General features: G+C 37.9%; 1 protein-coding gene across 1 annotated transcript in view; it reads left to right on the top strand.

Annotated features, from left to right (window-relative positions):
* The first annotated feature begins 47 nt into the window (after nucleotides 1-47).
* The window catches only part of LOC115430390 (laminin subunit gamma-3-like), an 82,506-nt gene continuing 59,467 nt past the window's right edge, over nucleotides 48-23,086 (top strand). Inside the window, exons 1-2 of the mRNA XM_030150381.1 lie at nucleotides 48-59; nucleotides 190-406. Coding sequence (XP_030006241.1) covers nucleotides 48-59; nucleotides 190-406 — 229 coding nt within the window. The remainder of the gene's footprint in view (nucleotides 60-189; nucleotides 407-23,086) is intronic.

Raw genomic sequence — 23,086 nt, 5'->3', positions numbered from 1 at the left:
CCCCCCCCCCCCCCCCCCCCCCCCAACAACACACTATATTCGCATTAATGCAGAGAAAAGCAGGTGCTTCAAAAACTTGAACCGACATCTGAGGCTACAATTATCAGTTTACCACTGACCTTTGTGAGCACCGCTTTGACAAAGTGCTCTTCCTTTCTTTTCTATCTCTTCCTCGCCAGACACTCACAGCTCGCGGGGGTAACCCTGACCTCCGCTTTCATCTCCAGCGCTGCCGCCGGCCCCCCCGCCCCATGGGTAGAATACTGCTCCTGTCCTCTGGGATTTGCAGGCCAATTTTGTGAACAGTGCGCCCCGGGATTCACCAGGGAAGAGGCTGGCAGAGGGCCGCTCTCAGCGTGTGTGCCATGCAACTGCCACCATCATGGAACATGTCATCCAGAGACCGGTAAGTAAAACATTTATCTTTGACAAATACGAAACTGCAAATGTCACACAGGCATTAAGGGCTTTGGTGCCACTTCACCTCAAACATTTATCTTCTTTTTCTTTTTTTTTTTTTTTTTTTTTTACGGCTGTTGAAATACCAAAGTCTATGAAAGTGTAAAAAACACACACTTTGTAAATAAATATTAACCCTCTATCAGGCAAGTGACTATTTTTGGTCATTTCTGCATACATTATAAGACAGTGACAGCAGCAGTTACAGCAGTGCTTCCCAACCTTTTTTGTCTCATGACCCCATTTTAACATCACAAATTTCTGGTGACCCCAGACGTTTTTTTGCTAAAATTAATTTGTTTTTGATCATGTAATAGTTTGCTATACTATGTTGCAAATAAACGTTAATTTTAGATGATATTTAGTCTATATAATGTAGATTATTATGGACAGAGGCAGAAAAGCCAGGTGTAGATTACTGCACAAAGGGAGAATTTTATTTTCCTTGGTCAGGATATGTAGTCAGTCCAGCTTGGATTTACAAGGCTGACAATTAATACTGAACAAACAAGAACTCAAACTATGAATTATGAAAGAGCTGCAGCATCTGAAACTGACCACAATGAACATTTGACAGAAACAGAACCACAGTGCTTCAGTTTCAGCTTCACAGTTTGTCATGTCTTTTATGGATTATGATTGTGTCTCTCAACTCACCATATACTTTTTATTAATAAGGTTTTTTTTGTAATTTTTTATCAATTACTAGAAATTTCAGGTGACCCCATTTGAATTCCAGGCGACCCCACATGGGGTCCTGACTCCAAGGTTGAAAATTAGTGAGTTATAGTGGGCAACAATCTGAGGTCCAATGTGGTCTCCAGGGTCTGTAAGGTCCAGGGGGTCTGGATCAGCACTTATGTTGGTCTAATGTTCTAAAAGGATGATGTTCTTTCACCTTACATGAGTGTTTCTTGTATTTTTAAAATATACTTCTTGGTTTATTTTTTTTTTTGTCACATATGGGTAAGGAACCAAATACGGTAACTTTATTGACCTTGATTTTCGACATAAACAATAAAACATTTTGTAAAATTTCACAAAAGTAAGTAGGGCTGGGGGATACAACGATAACAATATATATCGCGAAATAACTTTTCCTAAATAGAAATATGAGACATGCTCGATACAGTTTCAACGAAATTCATTGGTCCATGTTTTGACAGACATAAGAACAGCCAATCGTAATTAAGTAGCACCGCATCGAACCAATCACGCTAGAGCCACGGCAAGTTAGGTTGATGCACACAGCACCGGCGTAAGAGCAGCCGCAGCATACATGCTAATACAGGGTGACACAAAAAAACGGGAACTTTTTAACAATCCAATAAAACCAAGAGTGATGGAAGAAAAATGTTTTATTCGTAGTAATTGAAACCTTAAAACATGCCATTGAAGAAACAATGATGGAATTTTCATTTTTTAAAAATTACAGGGTGACCCAAAAAAACGGGAATTTTTGAAGTGCGTATTGGCAGACATGAGCAAGTGGCAGCACTGCGAGACAGTGACCTCGAGCAAGTAAACACACCCCATTTTAGTAACCAATGGCGGCTGTGCGAGAATTGTTCGGTAACTGTGTGATCTCAAGATTCGTTCCCTGGCCCCCGAGATCGCCAGATTTGTCCGTTTGTGATTTTTTCTTGTGGGGCTATCTCAAGAGCAAAGTGTACACGACTCGACCAAGAACTCTGGATGAGTTAAAACAGAGAATTCAGGATGAAATTCACAGTATCCCAGCTGAGATGTTGCAGCGGTCAATGAGGAATCTCAACAGCAGATTTCAAGAATGCATTCGTACAGGAGGACGCCATCTACAGGAAGGAATTTTTAAAAAATGAAAATTCCATCATTGTTTCTTAAATGGCATGTTTTAAGGTTTCAATTACTATGAATAAAATATTTTTCTTCCATCACTCTTGGTTTTATTGGATTGTTAAAAAGTTCCTGTTTTTTTGTGTCACCCTGTACTTGAGCTGCAGCAGGAGGTAATGAGTGTTCCCTTGGGGAAAATTCGACCAAGAACTCTGGTGACTAGGTTACTGGAATGTAGGGTGCAAATTGTTTTGATTCCGGTGTACAACAGAGGCATAGAAGCCGGGAGTCGAACATTCAAAGCATGTTAAGTTTCATTTTCGGTTTACATCCGTTATGGCAGTTACAGAACGAACCTCCAAATATATACCCCAGACATTGTTTGGTGAAGATGGTCTGTTTTGTTTGTTTTCTCTTTTAAAACTTGAAATCTTTTACCTTTTAGTTTTAAATATATGTACCTGTTTTAATTTTCTGAAACAGCGGTATAATGTTCTTCAGCACATCTGTCATGTTCAACCACTGACAGAAAATAAATCATATTTAAATCAAAAATAACCTTCTGATGTCTTCACAACTAACTTATGACTAACGGAAAATTTAAGCTGGACAAAAACAGTGATTTGATTTATATCAATATTGTCTGATATGAAAAAAATTATCATGACATGATTTTTTTGCCATATCGCCCAGCCCTAAAAGTAACACATTCTTTTTATGTCCTCCAATAACACACTAAGGTTAACATTTGGAATTTCACAGTATTTCTATTGGTGAACGATAAAAGGTTAAACTCCACAATTTTTTTTATACTACGTTTAGTACAATACACAGTGAAGAAACCATTTTACAATATTTTCTGTTGCTCTCCTGAGAAGACACACACATCCATGATATCATTACACTGTCATAGCTTACAGACTGCAGATATAGAATAATAAAAGCCTACAATAGTAACTGGCCATGGATTTTAAAAGAGCTGAGTTTTTACCAGTCAAGGAGGGTCCACTAAAGGTGTTCTCAGCGCTCCACTGTAACAGAATTTAGTCTATTTGCAGCTTGACCTTTATAAAAATATCTATATCCTGGACACTGCTGCATCAATTCTGATCACTATCACATTTCTGTTTCGATTATTTCAGTCAGTCACAGCTTTTTGAGTATAAATGAAAAAACACTGAAATACTCTCAAAAGGAAAGCATCAGTCATCCACATTATGTTTAATTGTGGCTCGTAGTATTTATAATAAATACTTAAAAGACTAAAAAAAAAAAACATTTCCTCCCGGACCTCTGGGTCATTCTCATGTCTTATTTATTTTAGAAAATATTTGTCCAGTTAGCTATCTATCTCACTATGGGCTGTAAAAATGCTGAGTTTAACAGGGCGACAAAAAGATTCCTTCTGATGCTGCTGGAAAAGGTTCGAGGTGAGATCGAACTGACATTAAAAAAAACAAAGAAATGGAAAAGAAGATGGTAGTTAGCAAATAGAAAAGTTTGAATTAGCTGAGCTTCAGTCAGGTAGTCTATTTAAGTTCGTTTACATACAACACAATGGTGGATTTACCTACCGACGCTGCCCCCCCCCATTTGAACATGTAAAATGTTGAATAGGATATAAACGCTCTTTCCAGGATTTGAATCCAGGTCTCCTGCTTCCTTTGGGGGATTATGACTGAACACCTCTACGTCAGAATGCCGCCTAGATGTTAGGTTATGTTACTTACTGAGCTATCTGTTAACATGTACCTCGGAGTTTTCATTTCATTTCATTTAGGATGGAGGCAGGATGAAGAAAACTTATAACGCCCGCCCCTTTCTTCAAACATCTGCTTACATCAGATACGTTGCCATTACAGCTATTACAGTAAACAGTTTACATGATAGTCAATGAAAATAAAACTAGGGATGCTCCGATACCAGTATTGGGCATCGGCTCCGATACTCAGTGTGTGTACTCGTACTCGTGCTCATAAAAGTAATCCGATACAAATGCACCGATACCACTTACGGCTGTGTGACATTCACAGTTCAGTGGAGCAGGTATGCGGCGGTGGAATAATGTGTGTGGAGTGTGAAGAGTGTGGAGATTAAACCAAATAAATGACAGTGATAAAAGTAACGCTGACTGAAAGTAACATTAAAGACACAGACAGATACGGACGGAACATTCTGTCCGTCCTCTGCGTACATTCCATCCATTTTCCAGGTGCTGGTGGATGCGTACCCAGACGGAGAATACCAGCGGGAGTACGGAGTGGTGCGGACCGCCACCAGCGGAAGTGAAAACGAAACTTATCACTCATTTGTCTTTTCTCTCCTGCTGAAGCTAAACTTTTAAACCTTACCAGTGAAAACACTGCAATATTTGTATCACATTAGTGTTACCTCTGTCGTCTACATGTTTGTTATTACTGACTTTTCTTCTTCTTCTCAAAAAAACTTTACTCTTCTTCGTGGTATTTGTCCAGTATGGTTAATTCAGAGCGGCGCCCCCTGGTGGATTAATTGACAAACGCTCATTCCAACACATTAAATGTCAGTAGCAGCACTTTGTTCCAGTCAGACTAATGACAACGACAATAAAGCACATTTACAAAAGGAACTAAGAACTGGAATGGGATTATTAAGTACTCGTATCGGTACTCGGTATCGGCAAGTACTCAAATGTAAGTACTCGTACTCGTACTTGGTCTGGAAAAAAGTGGTATCGGTGCATCCCTAAATAAAACAAATCCAAATTCCATAAGTAAAATTATTTCATTACATGCTTTTACAAAGCTTTTCTGTTCTCTCCTTATATAACCTCTTAAACTGAAAAATATTTGTACAGCTCTTCTCTTCCATTGCCAAAGAATTCCACATTCTGACACCAACAACACAATATACATTTACTTCACATTAGTCTGAATCCTTTTGCTGTTTAAAATTAAACCGCCTTCTAAGTTTTTCATCCTGCGATGCTAAAACAAATACTCAATAAATAATGCAAATTTGGAGGCAAAAGTCAGTTTCTCACTGGAAACACAATCAACAATGTCCTTAATTCAACTAACTCTTTAAATTTAAACAATCCTGATTTAACCCTTTCATGCATAGGTCACTCCAGTGGACAGTTATTCTCCAGCTGTTCTTCTATATTCATGGGTTTTGTTGTTTCAGTTCCATATCAGCCAATACAGTGGATGCTCATGCATCATCCCATACACTGACATTCAGACCATTACTGTAACTGTGCTGTTCTTGATAAACCTGATCTGCAGTGACATGTTTGAATGTAAATCAATTGTTATTTGTCAGACAAAAAGTTTTTTTTTTGCATATTATCTCCATGAAGTGAGTGATCACTAGCATTAGAATATGTTAAAATGTGAGAAGACATCAGATTAGCAACATTAAAAATGTTTTTATTTCATTGTTTTCATATCACTTCCTGATATTGGGTTTTAAACACGTTTCTTTACTTCAAAAATTAAATGCATGGATATTTTTGTAAGTCCATAGAAAAAAAAACAAACTTGATCACATTGTTTTTTTCACGGCTAAGGAGGAATTAAAAACACTCAAAAAATAAATCTTGACTCAGGTTCTCACAATTCATGCATGAAAGGGTTAATAAACAATTCATTTGTATGTTCCTTGACATTAACATTCTACATGATTCTTATTGCTCTTTTTTTTTTTTAATAAAAACAATGGCTTTGTGTTACTCATATGTGTGTTACCCCATACTTCCGTACAATAACTCAAATATGGCAGTTTATTGTTCATTGTTTATTGGGGATCTCCATTAGCTTCCACCGTAGTCGTTGCTAGTCTTCCTGGGGTCCCAGTTAAAAAGTCATCAAACATTGGTACATCATCATTCCCAATAAATACAGTGACAATGCAGGAGTAATAATAACACTTAACACATCCATTCACATATGGTTCACCCTAGATTTTAGTGTTCTTTTAAATACGTGTAAATTAGGTGAGTCCCTCAGCCTTTTTGGCAAATTATTCCAGAGTTGCAATGCCCTGAATAAAACAGACTTTTGCAGTGAATTAGTTCTCGGTGATTAATGACCAAATCAGCTCTAAAAGCACATATAGTGCAAATGTACATGCACGAACCCTCTCCTATCGCTTTTATTGGAGGCTGATCTACTGCACATGTTTTTATGACAAGGGTTTATATGGTAAATCTAAACAAGAGTCAAGTCTAACCAGGAAGAGACAACTGTCTGTTCAAGCATCATTTGGGTCTGCATGAAAACAAACAGAAGGCATGGAATGTATTATTATACTGTAGGAACTATAGAACTGCATGGACTGAATATTAAACCTGTTTGAACGCAGACAGTGATTGAGTGAGTCACACAGTTGTCGACCATAGGCCTATCCTATAACACACACACACACACATATATATATATATATATATATATATATATATATATATATATATATATATGTGTGTGTGTATATATATGGTTTTATGTGATTTGAAGTATTTTTTTTTGCTTTGCTTCACCCCCTTGAACCCTCACTGGGGCTCTAACCCTGGACCCCACCATCCCCCCCCCCCCCCCCCCCCCACACACACACACACACACACACTTCCATTTTTTCTGCATCTGCCACTGCAACATATACCATATTTAACTTAGCTATTACACACTGCATTTTGAATTTCCCCTTGGGGATTAATAAAGTCTATCTATATCTCTATCTATCTATCTGTAATTACAGTCTGATAAATAGTCAGCAGTGGGTTTTTGTAGCCTGCCCCCACCAATTGAATTCTAGCACACCCCTAAAATCTAAGAGATGGATTTTTTTTTTTTTTTTTTTTGGTCAGTTTCTAACAAGCTAGAAAAATGCAAAACCATATACAGTGTTAAAGCACGACTTTGGTGTGGACCCAAATGCAACGAGACTTGTTGGTCGTGGTCAAAAAAAAAGATTTATTTAACAAAGTTCTCCAAGCACAAAAATGGATAAACAAAGGTGAAGCACAACGTGCTCAAAAACTCTATTAAATCTTAAAGAGAAGTACAACGTACCTTTTACAAACTAAAAACCCGAGGAAGAAAAACATGCGGTTCAAAAAAACAAGATACTAGGTATTAATCAGACGAGGCTCTTCACTAGATCACAGCAGACAAGGACGCACTGACAAAAGACAAAGGAAGCAGGGAGATTATATAGGGAGGCAGGGATCAGGAGCAGGTGTGGACAATAACGAGGGGAGCACCAGGTGCCAAACAAATGAAGGGGAATGAACGAAAGACAAGACTACAGCGTGCAGACAAAACTAGGGAAAGCAAACACCCTCACCAAAATTAAAACAGGAACAGACCAAAAACTCCTAAAAAATCAACATAACCGTCGACGCCTGACAATACCAGTACATGATTGAAATGTAATAACACAAAAACACAGCGCAGCACCCCCACCCCCACCCCCCCGGCCTCAAAAATGGTCTGATCCACCACATCCCTCCCACCTTTCCCCCCAACTCCAGAGTCATTTAGACACAGTACTGGTGTAGGTCCCTGGCTTAAACCAGGACATGTGACACATTTCTTCAATTCTACCACTCAATACCAACAATAATCATCATCACCAGTCGTCATTCTTGCTGCTTGGAAAGTAGATCACTGTTTATGTTGTTAGGGCAGGAGTTAACTGATGTTTTTTCGAGCGTTTCAGGTGGTTTAGTCAACCTCTGTCCTTGTTTGAACTGCATGAAGAGAAGCTGCCTGTGTTGTCCTGTGTATGGTGTTTCATAGTTCATAGCCACGGTGCTACTGTCTGTAAAGTAAGTGACACGATTGGCCTTACCTCTAAGGGAAGGGTGACCACAGATTCAAGTAGAAGGAATCATCTGCTCATACTCACTACAGGGGCTGTTTTACTCAATACATATACTGTTTATGTGGATATGTGGATGTGTTGAGGAAGCTGCATCTGTATTCACAAATGAGATCGTCTTCCTCCAGGAATAGATGTTTCGGGTATATTTTCTTTTATTGATCTCTAATCCCTCCTCTTTCACGTGGCTCAACATTTAAATCACTTTTATCAGATTTGATGGTTTAGTCACATTTTTCCCCTTACCCAAAAGTGTAATGCGTTTCCTTTCACAAATGTAGGAGTGATGGTCCAAAATTATTATTATTATTATTATATTATTATTATTCTTATTATATATAATTTATTTTATAATTTAATTAATTTATTTTAATTATAATAATTAATAATAATACTAATAATAATATAATAATATAAATTGCCCATAGGTGGTGAATGTGAGAGTGACTGTTGTCTCCATATGTTCAGCCCTGAGATGAACTGGCGAAATGTCCAGAGTGTACCCCGCCTTCGCCCCTAAGTAGCTGGGATAGGCTCCAAGCGACCCCCCCGACCCTAGTGAGGATAAAGCGGGTTCAGATAATGAATGAATGAATGAATGAATGAATAAATAATGATAATAATAATAATAATAATAATAAATAATAATAATAATAATAATAATAATAATAGTAATAATTGGTTTTATAGAGTGCTTTTCTAGGTGCTCAAGATGCAGATCCAGTTTGTGCAAGAAAACCCAAAATCTTAAAGCGCGTTTTGCAACCTTTTGGGACCCCATGTGGGGTCACCTGAAATTTCTAGTTATTGATAAAATAAACCAAAAACTTTCTGATAAAAAAAAAAAAAAAAAAAAAAAAAAATATATATCTATATATATATATATATATATATATATATATATATATATATATATATATATATATATATATATATATATATATATATATATATATGATGAATTGAGAGAGACAATCCCAATCCGTAAAAACATGACAAACTGTGAGTCTGAAACTGCAGCACTGTGGTTCTGTTTATCTGTCAAATGTTCATTGTGGTCAGTTTCAGATGCTGCAGCTCTTTCATAATTCATAGTTTGAGTTCTTGTTTGTTCAGTATTAATTGTCAGCCTTGAAAATCCAAGCTGGACTGACTGTACATATCCTGACCAAGGAAAATCAAATTCTCACTTGTGCAGTAATCTACACCTGGCTTTTCTGCCTTCATCCAGAATAATATACATTATATAGACTAAATGTGGTCTAAAATTAATGTTTATTTGCAACATAATAGAGAAAACTATTACATGATCAAAAACAAATTAATTTTAGCCAAAAAAAAAAAAGTCTCTGTTTGAATGTCTGGGGTCACCAGAAATTTGTGATGTTAAAATGGGGTTATGAGTCAAAAAAGGTTGGGGACCACTGTCTTAAAGGAACTGAAGGTATTTTGCCAAGAAGAATGGGAAGCTGTACCATCTGAGAAAATAAAGTCCCTCATCCACAACTGCCACAAAAGACTTCAAGCTGTTACTGATGTTAAAGACACCAATACAGAGGATTAAGACCTAGGGTGTGTCAACTTTTAATCAGGGTCATTTGCATAGTTTCTGTTGTCAGTGTGATTTAAAAAGTGGAAACACACACTGAAAAATCTAAATCTTAGCAAGTGTATTTTTCTCATTTCTAGTCACAATATCTCATCACGCTTAAAATAAGACATAATCACCTAAAGAGTGACTTTTCAGTGAGATATAAGAACTTATTTTTAAGCAATAGATCTTGAAAATCTTGTTTCAAGAAATCTTACCAAGATAATTTTCACTTGTTCCATTGACAGATTTTTTTTGCTTGAAGTAAGTAAAACAAACCTTGAATTAAGATGATCCACAAACCCTATCAATACATGTAAATAACTGGTGTAAAATACAGTTTGTCATCTTTTCATGGTCGTCAGATATGACCCATTTGGACGCTCAAAGGCTCCGTAGTTACCGTGGAAAACCTGTCATCTTCTACAACATTGGTTCACCAGTAAATCGAGATCAAGATAATTTTCACTTGTTCCATTGGCTGATTTTGTTGCTTAATTCAAGATTTTTTTGCTTAATTCAAGCAAAAAAAAAAAAATCTGCCAATGGAACAAGTGAAAATGATCTTGGTAAGATTTCTTGAAATAAGGTATTCCAGATCTATTGTCTAAAAATAAGTTCTTATATCTCACTGAAAAGTCACTCTTTAGGTGATTATGTCTTATTTTAAGTGTGGATGGAAGAAATTAACGATTCTGATTCCATTATTGATTTGCTTATCAATCCGATTCCTTATTGATTCTCATTGGGTGAGGGAATAAAAGAGTACAAAGGGGTGTGGTTTGCATTAACATTCTTTTATATTTTCATCTCTGCACAGAAAATGTAACATATACAGTATGGACAAATAAGAACAGACGATGCTGGGCCCAGTTTGGGGGGGGGGGGGGGTGGGTACAGTGAAAGTGAAACTAAAGACACTTAACTAATTCCTCTATTGCTGCATTTCCATGATGTGATACTGGTTTGACTCTGCCCGTCTCCTGTTGTTGTGCACTTCATTTCCTTTCCCCTACCTTCGGAAACTTGTATTTGAGGGGGTACGATATTTGTTGCCCGCATCGGAACCGGAACTGGGCCCAGATGACGTCCTGGTGTTCACTCTGCCGCTAGATTCACAAGTGCCGCAAATGAATCACATGGTGTGGACAAATGTTTGAACATATTGGAGGGATTCCACCCTTTGAAGAAATGGAAGCTTTGACAGTGTTCCAGTGGACCTGGTGTCGTCTGTTTGGACCTGGTGTCGTCTTTTTAGACCGTTTCTGCCTCAACACCATGTTGGCTACGTTCTGACCAAAACAATGCAGCGTACATGTGACGTCATTGCGCATGCACAACGAAGGCGGAATCGATAAGCAGAATCATTAAGCAGGCAGGCAAATGATTCCAAGGAATCGAGCTACTGGGATCCGGTTCTCAAAAAGAACAGGTTCTCGATTCCCATCCCTAATTTTAAGAATGATGAGATATTTTTGACTAGAATGAGAAAAATACACTTGGAAAGATTTGGATTTTTTCCAGTGAATCAACCCTGGTCGTCAGTGTCGTGGACGTTACCAGTAGAACGTCAGATGAAGGATCATCAGATGTTGTCGGGACAATATTTTCTGTCACTGTGGCTCTGAGAGAGCAGAGGGAACATGAAGAGACGCAGGCTGTTTGACTGAAACATTTCTCTGTCTTTCCTGAGCTGACATTCACTCATCATCACTTCAAGAGACTGTAACTGAGTCATCCCTCAGGAACATTGGCAAGCCATCACTCAAACCGACAACCCGGATGACTATATTAATACAGAAATATATTTATTGAAGGACTAATTTTATAATGACGGGTAAACTAGAAGTGTGTATTTAATGCCCCTGACAGCTTTATGGGAGATAATAACAGTAGCTGCGATAATCTTACAGACTCCAAAACCCTAAAAGCAACGTTCCGTAAATGACAGAAGTAAAACAGCAGCTGTTAGCTTTGTAAACAGGTCAACCTCTACGCCGTTATTTATATGGGAGAGCGAGCGCATGCTATTTGCAATTACTCTCCTTTTCCTCCCCTCAGTGTTTTTCATACTATCTCGTTCTCACAGCTTTTAAACAACTCTTTTCCATCTCAGCAAGAGCAGACGACTATCCCCATCCAGGGTCCCACCCTCCGTCTTTTATCTTTTCTCAATATCTCTCTTCTTCCATCTCTGCTACCCTCAGACTTAAAGTCTCACAGATCTGACCTAGTTAGGAGATGCCTGAAGCTCTGGCTCTGAGTGTGAGTGTGTGTGTGCATGTTTGTGACTGTGTGTGTGTGTTTACATGAATATGTGTGTGTGTGTGTGTGTGTCTGAGGTCCGGAAGCAAGTCTGGTATCACTGCCTGCCTGCCTCCCCCTTAATTAGACTTGTTAACCGCCTCTTGGCTAATGATGTCTAATTTGCTTGCAGATTTCCTGTGTCTCTTATGTCTCAGCTCAATCTGATGTCTCTCTCCCTCTCTCTCAAACACAGACACACACTTGTTCTCGTCTTGTTCCCTAGACTCTCCACTCAGCCTCTCGCTGTCTTCTGCTTCCTCCTCCTCCTCCTCCTCCTCCTTCTTCTTCTTCTTCTTCTTCTTCTTTTTCCCAGCTCAGATCACACCTGCTTTCCTCAGTCACCTTGACTTTCTTTTAAGCATCCTTGACTCCCTTTTGTGCAGACTGCTCTCAAGTTTCCCTTTCCTACATTTTCGCTTTTCCGTTCCTATTAATGCAATATCCAACACATCATCCTTTCACGAAAGCCTTTTAATGCAGGACAAGACTTATCACCGACAATAACTTCAGTGTAAATCAAAGAGAGGACGTGAGGGGAAAAGTTAAGTGAGATGGAACAAAAAAAACTAAAAAGTCGGTTTCTTTTATGCGTTCATGAGAAAGACTTCAAGCATCAGTGAGGAGTGCAGAGTTTTCTGGGCGGTCTGAACATAAGATATGCTATGTTCTCAGAAGGAAAACGTCATTAGTAATTCATGAACTTGTTAAACTGTTTAATCATGAAAGTGGGTTGGTTTACACTCATCAGGTTGAGCTTAACAGCGTTTAGCATCTTAATGGAGTTCCGCTGCAAACACACTCACACACTCCTTTCCTTTCCTTTAAAAAAACACTGACAAGGTACGAGTGACGTGCGAAATGATAAATGGGTGTTAAATATGGAACACAAAGTCTCCTCTGAGGTCAAAACTACCTTGAGTGTTGCGTCCTCTCAGGTTGAATATCATTAGCCGATGATCAGGAGAGAAAAGTCGTTAAAATTAGCCCCTCTCTTTCACTGTCACGACACGACATCTTTTGAAGGCCTGTTGTCTCGGAGAACGTACGAAAAGCAAACAAACAGCGGAGGCATCCATAAATCCATAAGTTCGGGTCAAGGGGAGCTATCAAAGTAAGTCGATTAGAGACACCCTGTTCATCATTTGTCACCGGGAGGGCGTACCAACCTGCTGTTTCTCCTATCAGAATCTTAATTGCTGTATAATTACCTAACGACTTGTATCATCATGCAGGGGTGTGCCCACAGACAGAATTGGGATGGAGTTTGTTCGCTGGCTGGCGAGGGACGCTGCAGCCAATGGTGCTTCATAATCATGATTTATTAACATTCTCCGAGTCGTGTCGTTTCTATTTGCTGTAGCGCAACACAACAGATTGGAAATGTTAATATTTGTGCTGGAACTAGTAAATTGCGATTTCTGCTGAGCCCTTGTGCTGTGGGCCTAATGAATTTGAGCATATGTCCTTTAGATAAAAAAAAAAAAAAAACGGGAAATGACTGTTAAGATTCTGGAAACACTTTCATCCGAGTGTACCTGGACTATGATGATCCTTCTTTTTTGTATATATACTCTTGTGTTAATTGCATGCACGCCATCCATAAAATTGGTCAGACGCCGTAATTTATATGCTCAAGGGAGGGTGGAGTGAAATGAGAGAGATGATTGTATTGTATAGGTAAGATGGAGGCACTCAATTTTCTGTGCAGCCCACACCATCAGTGCGCGCTCATTAATCACCTAAACAAATGAAACATGCGATGCTCCTGACACTGTGGTACTGCTGCAGGATATTGAGCGTTAAGGTTCTGTATAAGAGCTCCTCTTTTAACCCAGTTTCCTTTTATCGTGCAACATGTAGGCTTTCATCTTCGGAGTACAGCGTCACCAGAAGATAGGAGTGTAACGATTAGCGGTATAACGATAAACCGCGGTAAAATTGCCGACGGTTAGTATTAGCGTTTAAATTCTAATTATCATGATAACCGTGTTTGATTACCGCACTTTTAGGGGAAAAAAACCCTATGTAAAGATCTGCTTTTATGTCAAATATTTGAGTATATTTTTAATTTATTACAATTTTGAATTGATATATCTAATATTTGGAACCAATATTCACTTTTAAAGTCTTTGAAAAGGTTTGTTAAGCATCTTTGTGTTATTTATGCAATAAATTATATACATTTTTCAAATCGGATTTTTTTTTTTTTTTTTTGTGTGTGTTTTCTGGCCTTTTATGTTGATATAGTCGGTTAAAGTGAAAAAAATAATAGACAGATGAGATCGATGAAGTTGGGCTGAAAAAAAAAAAGATACCAAACATGGGTATAATAAACATTTGTTTATATAGTATATAAAGGCAAAATCAAAAGGACTGAAAAACAGACAAAATAGGCTCAGAGCACTAAGGGTTAATATTTGAATGTTTCTGCAACAGAAGGTACATTGTGCCTATTATTATTATTATTTTTTTTTAATACAACTTGGTATTTTTAAATACAACTTGGTGGCAACAGGTGGTGCAGTGGTTAGTATTCGTGCCTCACAGCAAGAAGGTCCTGGGTTCGATTCCAACACCAGTCGACGGGGGGTGGGACCTTTCTGTGTGGAGTTTGCATGTTCTCCCCGTGTCTGCGTGGGTTCTCTCCGGGTACTCCGGCTTCCTCCCACCATCCAAAGACATGCACTGATAGGTTAATTGGTTAATCTAAATTGTCCATAGGTGTGAATGTGAGAGTGATTGTTTGTCTCTATATGTTCAGCCCTGCAATGAACTGGTGAAATGTCCAGGGTGTACCCCGCCTTCACCCAGAAGTAGCTGGGATAGGCTCCAAGCGACCCCCGTGACCCTAGTGAGGATAAAACAGGTTCAGAAAATGAATGAATGAGTACAACTTAGTTAAAAATTTTTGAGTGTGTGTATTAGTACTTTTTGAACATTTTGAGCACAATTTCAATAATACCGCAATAACAATGATAGCTGTGATAATTATGGTCACAATAACCGTGATATGAAATTTTCATATCACTACGTCCCTACTTGAAGACGGCTTCTGTGACAGAATGGAAATAATTAGGGCTGTGTATCGGCAAGAATCTGGCAATACGATACAAATCACAATACTAGGATCACGATATGATATATCACAATATATCATGATACTGTTAAAAAGGCAATTTTTGGTTCGTTTCTTTTTTAAAAATGATTATTTCCCAGAAGAATTTAATTACACCAGAAATATGCACAAATATGAAACACATTTTTATTTGATCCCAACAGTGATCTAATGCTATATCACAAAATGTTCCTGTGTTCAAACTTCATTTGTGTTTTACAGACATTACAGTTTCAGATCCTGTTCAAAATGTTCATATTCTATTAGTTCAGAACTAACATCAGAACATTATTTTTGTGCAATCCCAACAAAGGAATGAACAACTGCCTCTCAGACAGTAAAAAGTGCTTTTAAGATTTAATAAAACAGTGTTAAGTAATAATAATAAATAACACATAAACAATAAAGAAAACCAAAAATGAACCTCCGCCATATCTGCATCTGAATAAATACCTAAAAATATTGATAACAGTACTTTTTAATATTGATACAGTATTGTGAAATGAAATATTGCAATATATTGCAGAACCAATATTTTCTAACACCCCTACAAATAATCCTACTTAATATAAATCTCAAATCAAATTAAAGTGGTGTGAAAGGACATATTATACTGAACGCAAGGATACCGGAGTCATATTTCATAGGGATGCACCGATACCACTTTTTCCAGACCGAGTACAAGTACAAGTACTTACATTTGAGTACTTGCTGATATTGAGTACCGATATGAGTACTTAATAATACCATTACAGCTGTTAGTTACTTTTTGAAAATGTGCTTTGTTGTCGTTGTCATTAGTGTTGCACACTTAATAATGGACCAGACTCCAAATGTCAGTTCTTGCATTTAATCTGCACAAAATACACATAAATGCAGCGTATTAACGTGTGTCAGCCATTACTGTGTGCGTAGCTGTCTTTACTGCAGCAGCACCTTCCAGCTGTGCTCACATCTGGGTATCTCCCCCTTGTGGCGAAACTAGGAACTACACTAGTTCTGCAAATCTGTGTCTGGCATACAGAATTTATGAGTAAAATAATATAAAAAATATGAAATAATAACACATAAACTGAAATAACAAAATAATGAAATAACCTAAATGTGGGGGTGGCCTGTTTTCACCTTTTAACCATTTCCCATGTATTTCTCGGTACTCCCACATTAGTCTGACTGGAACGAAGTGCTGCTACTAACATTTAGGGCTGGATCTATCACAGGTTTGCGTGTATTAAAACGTGTGCAAACTCACTGCAAAATGTACAAACTGATTTACTAACACTGCGCAATAAGGGTTGTATCTTCAAAGGTGCAAAATGGCGTGTCTGATTCAGTCAGTAAATTTGCTGCAATGAATATGCAATTTGGAGCGTTTCCATGCAGTTGTGTGTGTGAAATGTTGATACTGGCACAAGGAAACAATAATGATTACATTTTGGTGGTGATTGGGGGGGTGGGGATTTTGATGACATTTTCAGGAAATGTTGACACTGGCACAAGGAACAAGTGATGACATTTTGGTGCTGATTGGGGGGGGGGGGATTTGCCTTGGTGGAGGTCTGCACTCTCCAAGTGCTGTTCTAGTTGTTAGCTTACCGGCCGACAGACCGTAAACTATTGTCGTCATGCAGCGTCTGTCGTCTGTTACAAAAATTTCAATCGTCTTCTTCTCCGAAACTACAGTTCCGATTGACTTCAAACTTGGTATACAGTTTCTTTATGATCATGTCAACAAAAGTTAGCGAAATTATTTGGATCTGGATCTGATTCTGGATTTGGTGCCACTTTGAAAAATTTCCCCATTAAAAGGGATAGGAAGTGGATGGATGCAATAACTCAGTAAATATAAATGATATCCAGTGTAAATTTCTACAGTCCAGCTCTGATGGGGAGATGACCAAAACATAATGTCCACATGCTGATCAGGATCTTCTTCTGGATCTGGGTACTTACGGAAAATTTAACATGGGCTCTTATGGGGAAAAAATTTCAATCGTCTTTTTCTCCCAAACTCCAGTTCTGATTGACTTCAAACTTGGTATACAGCTTCTGTATGATGATGTCAACACAAGGTATTGAAATCATTTCGATCCGGATCTGATTCTGGATTTGGTGCCACTTTGAAAAATGTTCCCATTATAACAGATAGGAAGTGGATTGATCCAATAAATCAGTATCAATGAAATCAAGTTGGAATTTGAATTTTTTACAGATCTGATTGGAATATGACCAAAACATGGGCTATTTCTGTAATAGAATAAATACACAGAACTGGGTGATAATAAATGGCATCTGGATACGTTTCGCAAAGCTTTTAATTTGGCCGCTAAGCTCCAGGGCCATTGGTCCTATTTTTTATTTGAACACAGGACCAGAGACAGTGAGTAAGATCACCATTTTCTGTCCTACATTTCAGACAAACTGGAGACACATCCTTTCTATATTTGTGAAGACGGTTTGGAGCAACATGTGCTCTATGCAGTATCTGAAGCCTACCGACCTTATTTTATAGCAGAGCTTCTCCCTCCCTCTCTCTCACATGAACAGATCACCAGCAGGTTGAGTGTGGATCATTGTTTGTATTTGTTCGATACGTGAATAGACCCAAAGACAAATCAGCGTCCTGACTTTGTTGCAGTCACCGGTAATCTCAGCAGTGAAAACACCACATTTCCTTTAATTTATTTTTGTAACGATACTGTGCATTAAAAATGTATCAGAGTAGAAGTATGGAATAGATACTGATCATTTCCAAAACATCCTATTGGTTCCTAGTCGTTCTCTGATAGAGTTCCACCATTTTTCAGCTTCTGGGTTCATACACGATATGAGTTAACATTTCAAGAAACATTCATTCATTTCTTTTTTTTTTTTTTTGTGATTCATTCCCTTCTTTTGTGTCAGAGGAACAAGGACATCTTCACTGAGCTGAACTGTTTCTCAGTCTTTCATCACATGATCTGTGAATGAACAAACAGTTTATGAAAAACGACCTTTCATATAAGACAACAGATAAACGTCGGCCGCTACCATCAGTGAATGTTATCTTATTTGCCAATAGGCCAACGGCGGTCGACGACGCTGATATAATAACACAACAAATAACAATAACCCTAGTCTCTGCTCTATAAATACACTTAAAGTGCCCCCAAGTTGTGTTATATCTCTTTTAATTCTGGTGTCTTTCTTTTCTTTTGTTTATTTTTGAAGCGCTGCAGGTGGTGCTGGAGTTCATTAGCTTTTGTCTGCAAGATTCAGCACAGAGTTTTGTTCATATATAGTGGTGTTATTTTCACGTTGCCTGATTTTGGCAGACAAAACTTTCTCATTTCTATTCAGTTTTGGCGACGCACCAGGTTGGCTAAGTTCTCCCTGACTGAACTAATTTCATCACTGGAAAGGTTGAAGCCTGTTCAGATCAGGTATTTTAGTGTCTGGAAAATAAAGCATGCAGACAGAGTGTGCACGTTGTTTATCTTAACCATTTATCGGGAAAATGACTATTTTTGGTCATTTCAGCATACATTATAAGACAGTGACAGTAACAATTAAAGTGAGTCAAAAATCTCAGATCCAATGTGGTCTCCAGGGTCTGTAAGGTCCACCTCTGCATGAACAGCGAGTGGACCTGCTTTGTTAGGTACCAGGAAGTAATGGTACTAATGTAAGGAATGATGTTCAAAGGGATCATGTGGATGTGGACAGGGGTCTGGATCAGCACGCATGTTGGGCTAATGTTCTAAAAGCGATGTTCTAATGTTCTAAAATAATAATAATAATAATAATAATAATAATAACTAGAAGCACTCGGAGAGCGCAGACCTCCGCCAAGGCTGATCAGTGCCCCCCCCCCCCCGTGGGCCCCCCCACGCCAAGGAGGTTATGTTTTTGCCAGGGTTTGTTTGTTTGTCTGTCTGTCTGTTTGTCTGTCCGTTAGTGTGCAACATAACTCAAAAAGTTATGGACAGATTTTGATGAAATTTTCAGGGTTTGTTGGAAATGGGCCCCCCCGTGGGCCCCCCCACCCCCGATCGCCACCAAAATTTAATCATTTCTTCCTTATCTCATTTCCAACAAACCCTGAAAATTTCATCAAAATCTGTCCATAACTTTTTGAGTTATGTTGCACACTAACGGACAGACAAACAGACAGACAGACAAAACAAACCCTGGCAAAAACATAACCTCCTTGGTGGAGGTAATAATAATAATAATAATAATAATAATAATACATGTTCCTTTCACTTTATATATGTTTTTACTTGTATTTTTCTCCCAAACTACAGGGTGGGGAAGCCAAATTTACAATGAACATTTAGTTGTTTTTTCTCAGCAGGCACTACGTCAATTGTTTTGAAACCAAACATATATTGATGTCATAATCATACCTAACACTATTATCCATACCTTTTCAGAAACTTTTGCCCATATGAGTAATCAGGAAAGCAAACGTCAAAGAGTGTGTGATTTGCTGAATGCACTCGTCACACCAAAGGAGATTTCAAAAATAGTTGGAGTGTCCATAAAGACTGTTTATAATGGAAAGAAGAGAATGACTATGAGCAAAACTATTACGAGAAAGTCTGGAAGATACTATTAAAGAAGAATGGGAGAAGTTGTCACCCGAATATTTGAGGAACACTTACACAAGTTTCAGGAAGCGTGTGAAGGCAGTTATTGAGAAAGAAGGAGGACACATAGAATAAAAACATTTTCTATGATGTCAATTTTCTTGTGGCAAATAAATTCTCATGACTTTCAATAAACTAATTGGTCATACACTGTCTTTCAATCCCTGCCTCAAAATATTGTAAATTTGGCTTCCCCACCCTGTAGTGTTAGGTTTGATTATGACATCAATATATGTTTGGTTTCAAAACTATTGACGTAGTGCCTGCTGAGGAAAAACAACTAAATGTTCATTGTAAATTTGGCTTCCCCACCCTGTGCAGTTCTGATTGACTTCAAACTTGGTATACAGCTTCTTTATGATGATGTCAACACAAGGTATTGACATTATTTCAATCCGGATCTGATTCTGGATTTGGTGCGACTTTGAAAAATTTCCCCATTATAACAGATAGGAAGTGAATTGATCCAATAAATCAGTATCAATGATATCAAGTTGGAATTTGAATTTTTGACAGATCTGATTGGAATATGACCAAAACATGGACTATTTTTGTAATAGAATAAATACACAGAACTGGGTGATCATAAATGGCATCTGGATACACTTCCCAAAGCTTTTAATTTGGCCGCTAAGCTACAGAGCCATTGGTCCTATTTTTATAGTCATGTAAACAGGCTCATTCTTCTGAACATATCTCCTTTCCTTTTGTCCTCGTTTCCTCTCTCCTCATTTCCTCTCTCCTCCTCTCATCCTCTCATGCCTCTTCTAGTCGGGTATTTCAGGGCTTAGCCTGCAACAAATTCAGCCCACTAGAGAGATTAAGGGGCTGAATAAGCCAGCGCTAGGGCCAGCCTCACTCTCTATCTGTTTGCCTGCCTCAACTTTCTCCATAGATTTTTTAACTAATGACCTTTGAGAGCTGAAGATGGCATTTAAGCAGGCATTTGGGAAATGCACGCCCCGGCTTCATCTGTCTCATTCCTCCATCCTTTGTTGGTAAACACTCCTCCATTTTGCCGTCGCATTATAATGAGTATTGCAGTGACCAGCAGTTGGTTTGGTCAGTTCTTCATCTGTGTTCTAATTGATGCGGTGAGACAGATACTGAGGGTGATGGCCTTTATTAAACCAACTGCAATGTACTCGGCTGCAGGAGCCCCTGGTGGTGCGCTCCCATCAAAAGACAGAAATATACTTCTGTTTCTTATTCTCCTGCAACCGACTGCAGTGGGCGTGACATTTAGCTATGCAAAACCACTGTGCATTATTCAGAAATTTGGCCCCAAATAAATGTCAAAGGGAGAAACAAACATATGTTGTTATGAAACAGTACAAGGAACAGAAAGGCCTTATGTTTTTTTTTAAGCTTCATGCTGCATCCAGGTACCAGCAGTCAGCAGAATGTAGATAACAACTTGGCGTTCTCTCAAACCACATTATTATGATGAGAAAATGGAGAAAATGTGGTTTTACTTGTTGGTCTGAGTATTGGTTAAATAATCCCTGAGCAGTAGGTCTGGTCTGTGAATATGGCTTGTGAATCTACAGACTCATCCATCTGCCTCTTAATAATAACAACCCCAACAAGCTTTCAAACACATAATAGGAGAGTTCAGAAAGATTTTTTTTTTTTTTTTATCCGTGAGACATAATGAAAAAACCGAGGTCAACTTTAAATACAATTAACATGAATTCTTATTAATAAACTGGAGAAAAATAATTAAAACAGCCTCCAAGTGGTGGCCTTTCAACCGTAAAACTATTACATTTCGAGTCAAATTAGTGTATTGTGCATAATAATACAGAATATGAATACAGAATATATCCACATCATGAAACTTTGCTGCGGTTACAGACTGAGTCACTCTTCAGACCATCCTCCGCCATATTCTGACCTTCTCATTTTTCACTCTAAAATGTCCTTGGTCTTTTCAAAGAGAAGTTACATTTGTTTACATGGTATAGTGTAGCTAACAGACTTCTCTTTCACTGCCTTTGCTGATAAGTTGCTACAATTACTAGGAAACTGCAACAGCTGAATGGATGTATGTAGGATACATATTTAGAAGAAAGCAGGAGTAACTATTTAATTACAATTATAATTTAACCCTTTCATGCATAAGTCACTCCAGTAGACAGTTATTTTCCAGCTGCTCTCTTGTATATTCATGGGTTTTGTTGTTTTAGTTTCATATCAGCCAACACAGTGGACACTTATGCACCATTTCATACCCTGACATTCATACCATTACTGTAACTTTGCTGTTCTTGATAAACCTGATCTGCACTAACATGTTTTAGTGTAAATCACTTGTTATTTGTTAGACAAGAAGGTTTTTTTTTTGCATATTATCTCCATGAAGTGAGTAATTACTAGTATTAGACTATGTTAAAATGTGAGAAGACATCAGATTAGCAGCATTAAAAATGTTTTTATTTCATTGTTTTCATATCACTTTCTGATATTGGGTTTCAAACATGTTTCTATTCTTCAAAAATTCAATGCGTGGATATTTTTGTAACTCCATAAAAAAAATTTAAAAAAAACTTGATCACATTGTTTCTTTTCATGCCACTGAAGAAAAAAATCTTGACTAAGGTTCTCACAATTCATGCATGAAAGGGTTAATGTAACAGAGTACAGCTCCAGTACATTCTAACCCATAAAGACCCAAACATCCAAACCATCTACTGATGTAAACTGTTCCACTAATCCCATCACAGTGTGTAAATAATTGGTGTAAAATTTGTCGTCTTTTCATGGTCATCAGATGTGACCCATTTGAACGTTCAGAGGCTTTGTAGTTACCGTGGAAACCCTGTCATCTTCTACAACATTGATTCACCAGTAAAATCCATCGAATTGTATCAATGACAGTGGATGGACACACTGGGTTTATGTTCGGTTAACCCTTTCATGCAATTATGAGAACCTTAGTCACGATATTTTTCCTGAATGTTTTTATTCCTCTTTAGGCATGAAAAAAAAAAACAAACAATGCAATTGAGGGGCTTTTTTTGGGTTTTTTCTGTTATTTTTTTTAAGCTGTTACAAAACTGTCCACTTAACCGGACCCCATGCATTTAATTTCTGAAGCAAAGAAACATGTATTTAAAGCCTAATATCAGGAAGTGATAGTGGTGAGTGGAAAACTATGCAATAAAAACATTTTTAATGCTGCTAATCAGATGTTTTCCCACATTTTAACATACTCTAGTTTTTAATAACTAACCCTAGTTCTTATTCACTTCATGGAGATAATATGCAAAAAAGACCGTGTTTTGTTTGGTGATTTACACTAAA

The sequence above is a fragment of the Sphaeramia orbicularis genome, chromosome 12 (genome assembly GCF_902148855.1).
Source record: "Sphaeramia orbicularis chromosome 12, fSphaOr1.1, whole genome shotgun sequence".
NCBI classification, from domain to species: Eukaryota; Metazoa; Chordata; class Actinopteri; order Kurtiformes; family Apogonidae; genus Sphaeramia; species Sphaeramia orbicularis.
The sequence above is the reverse complement of the archived record's forward strand: the minus strand, read 5'-3'. Positions and strand labels throughout refer to the sequence as shown.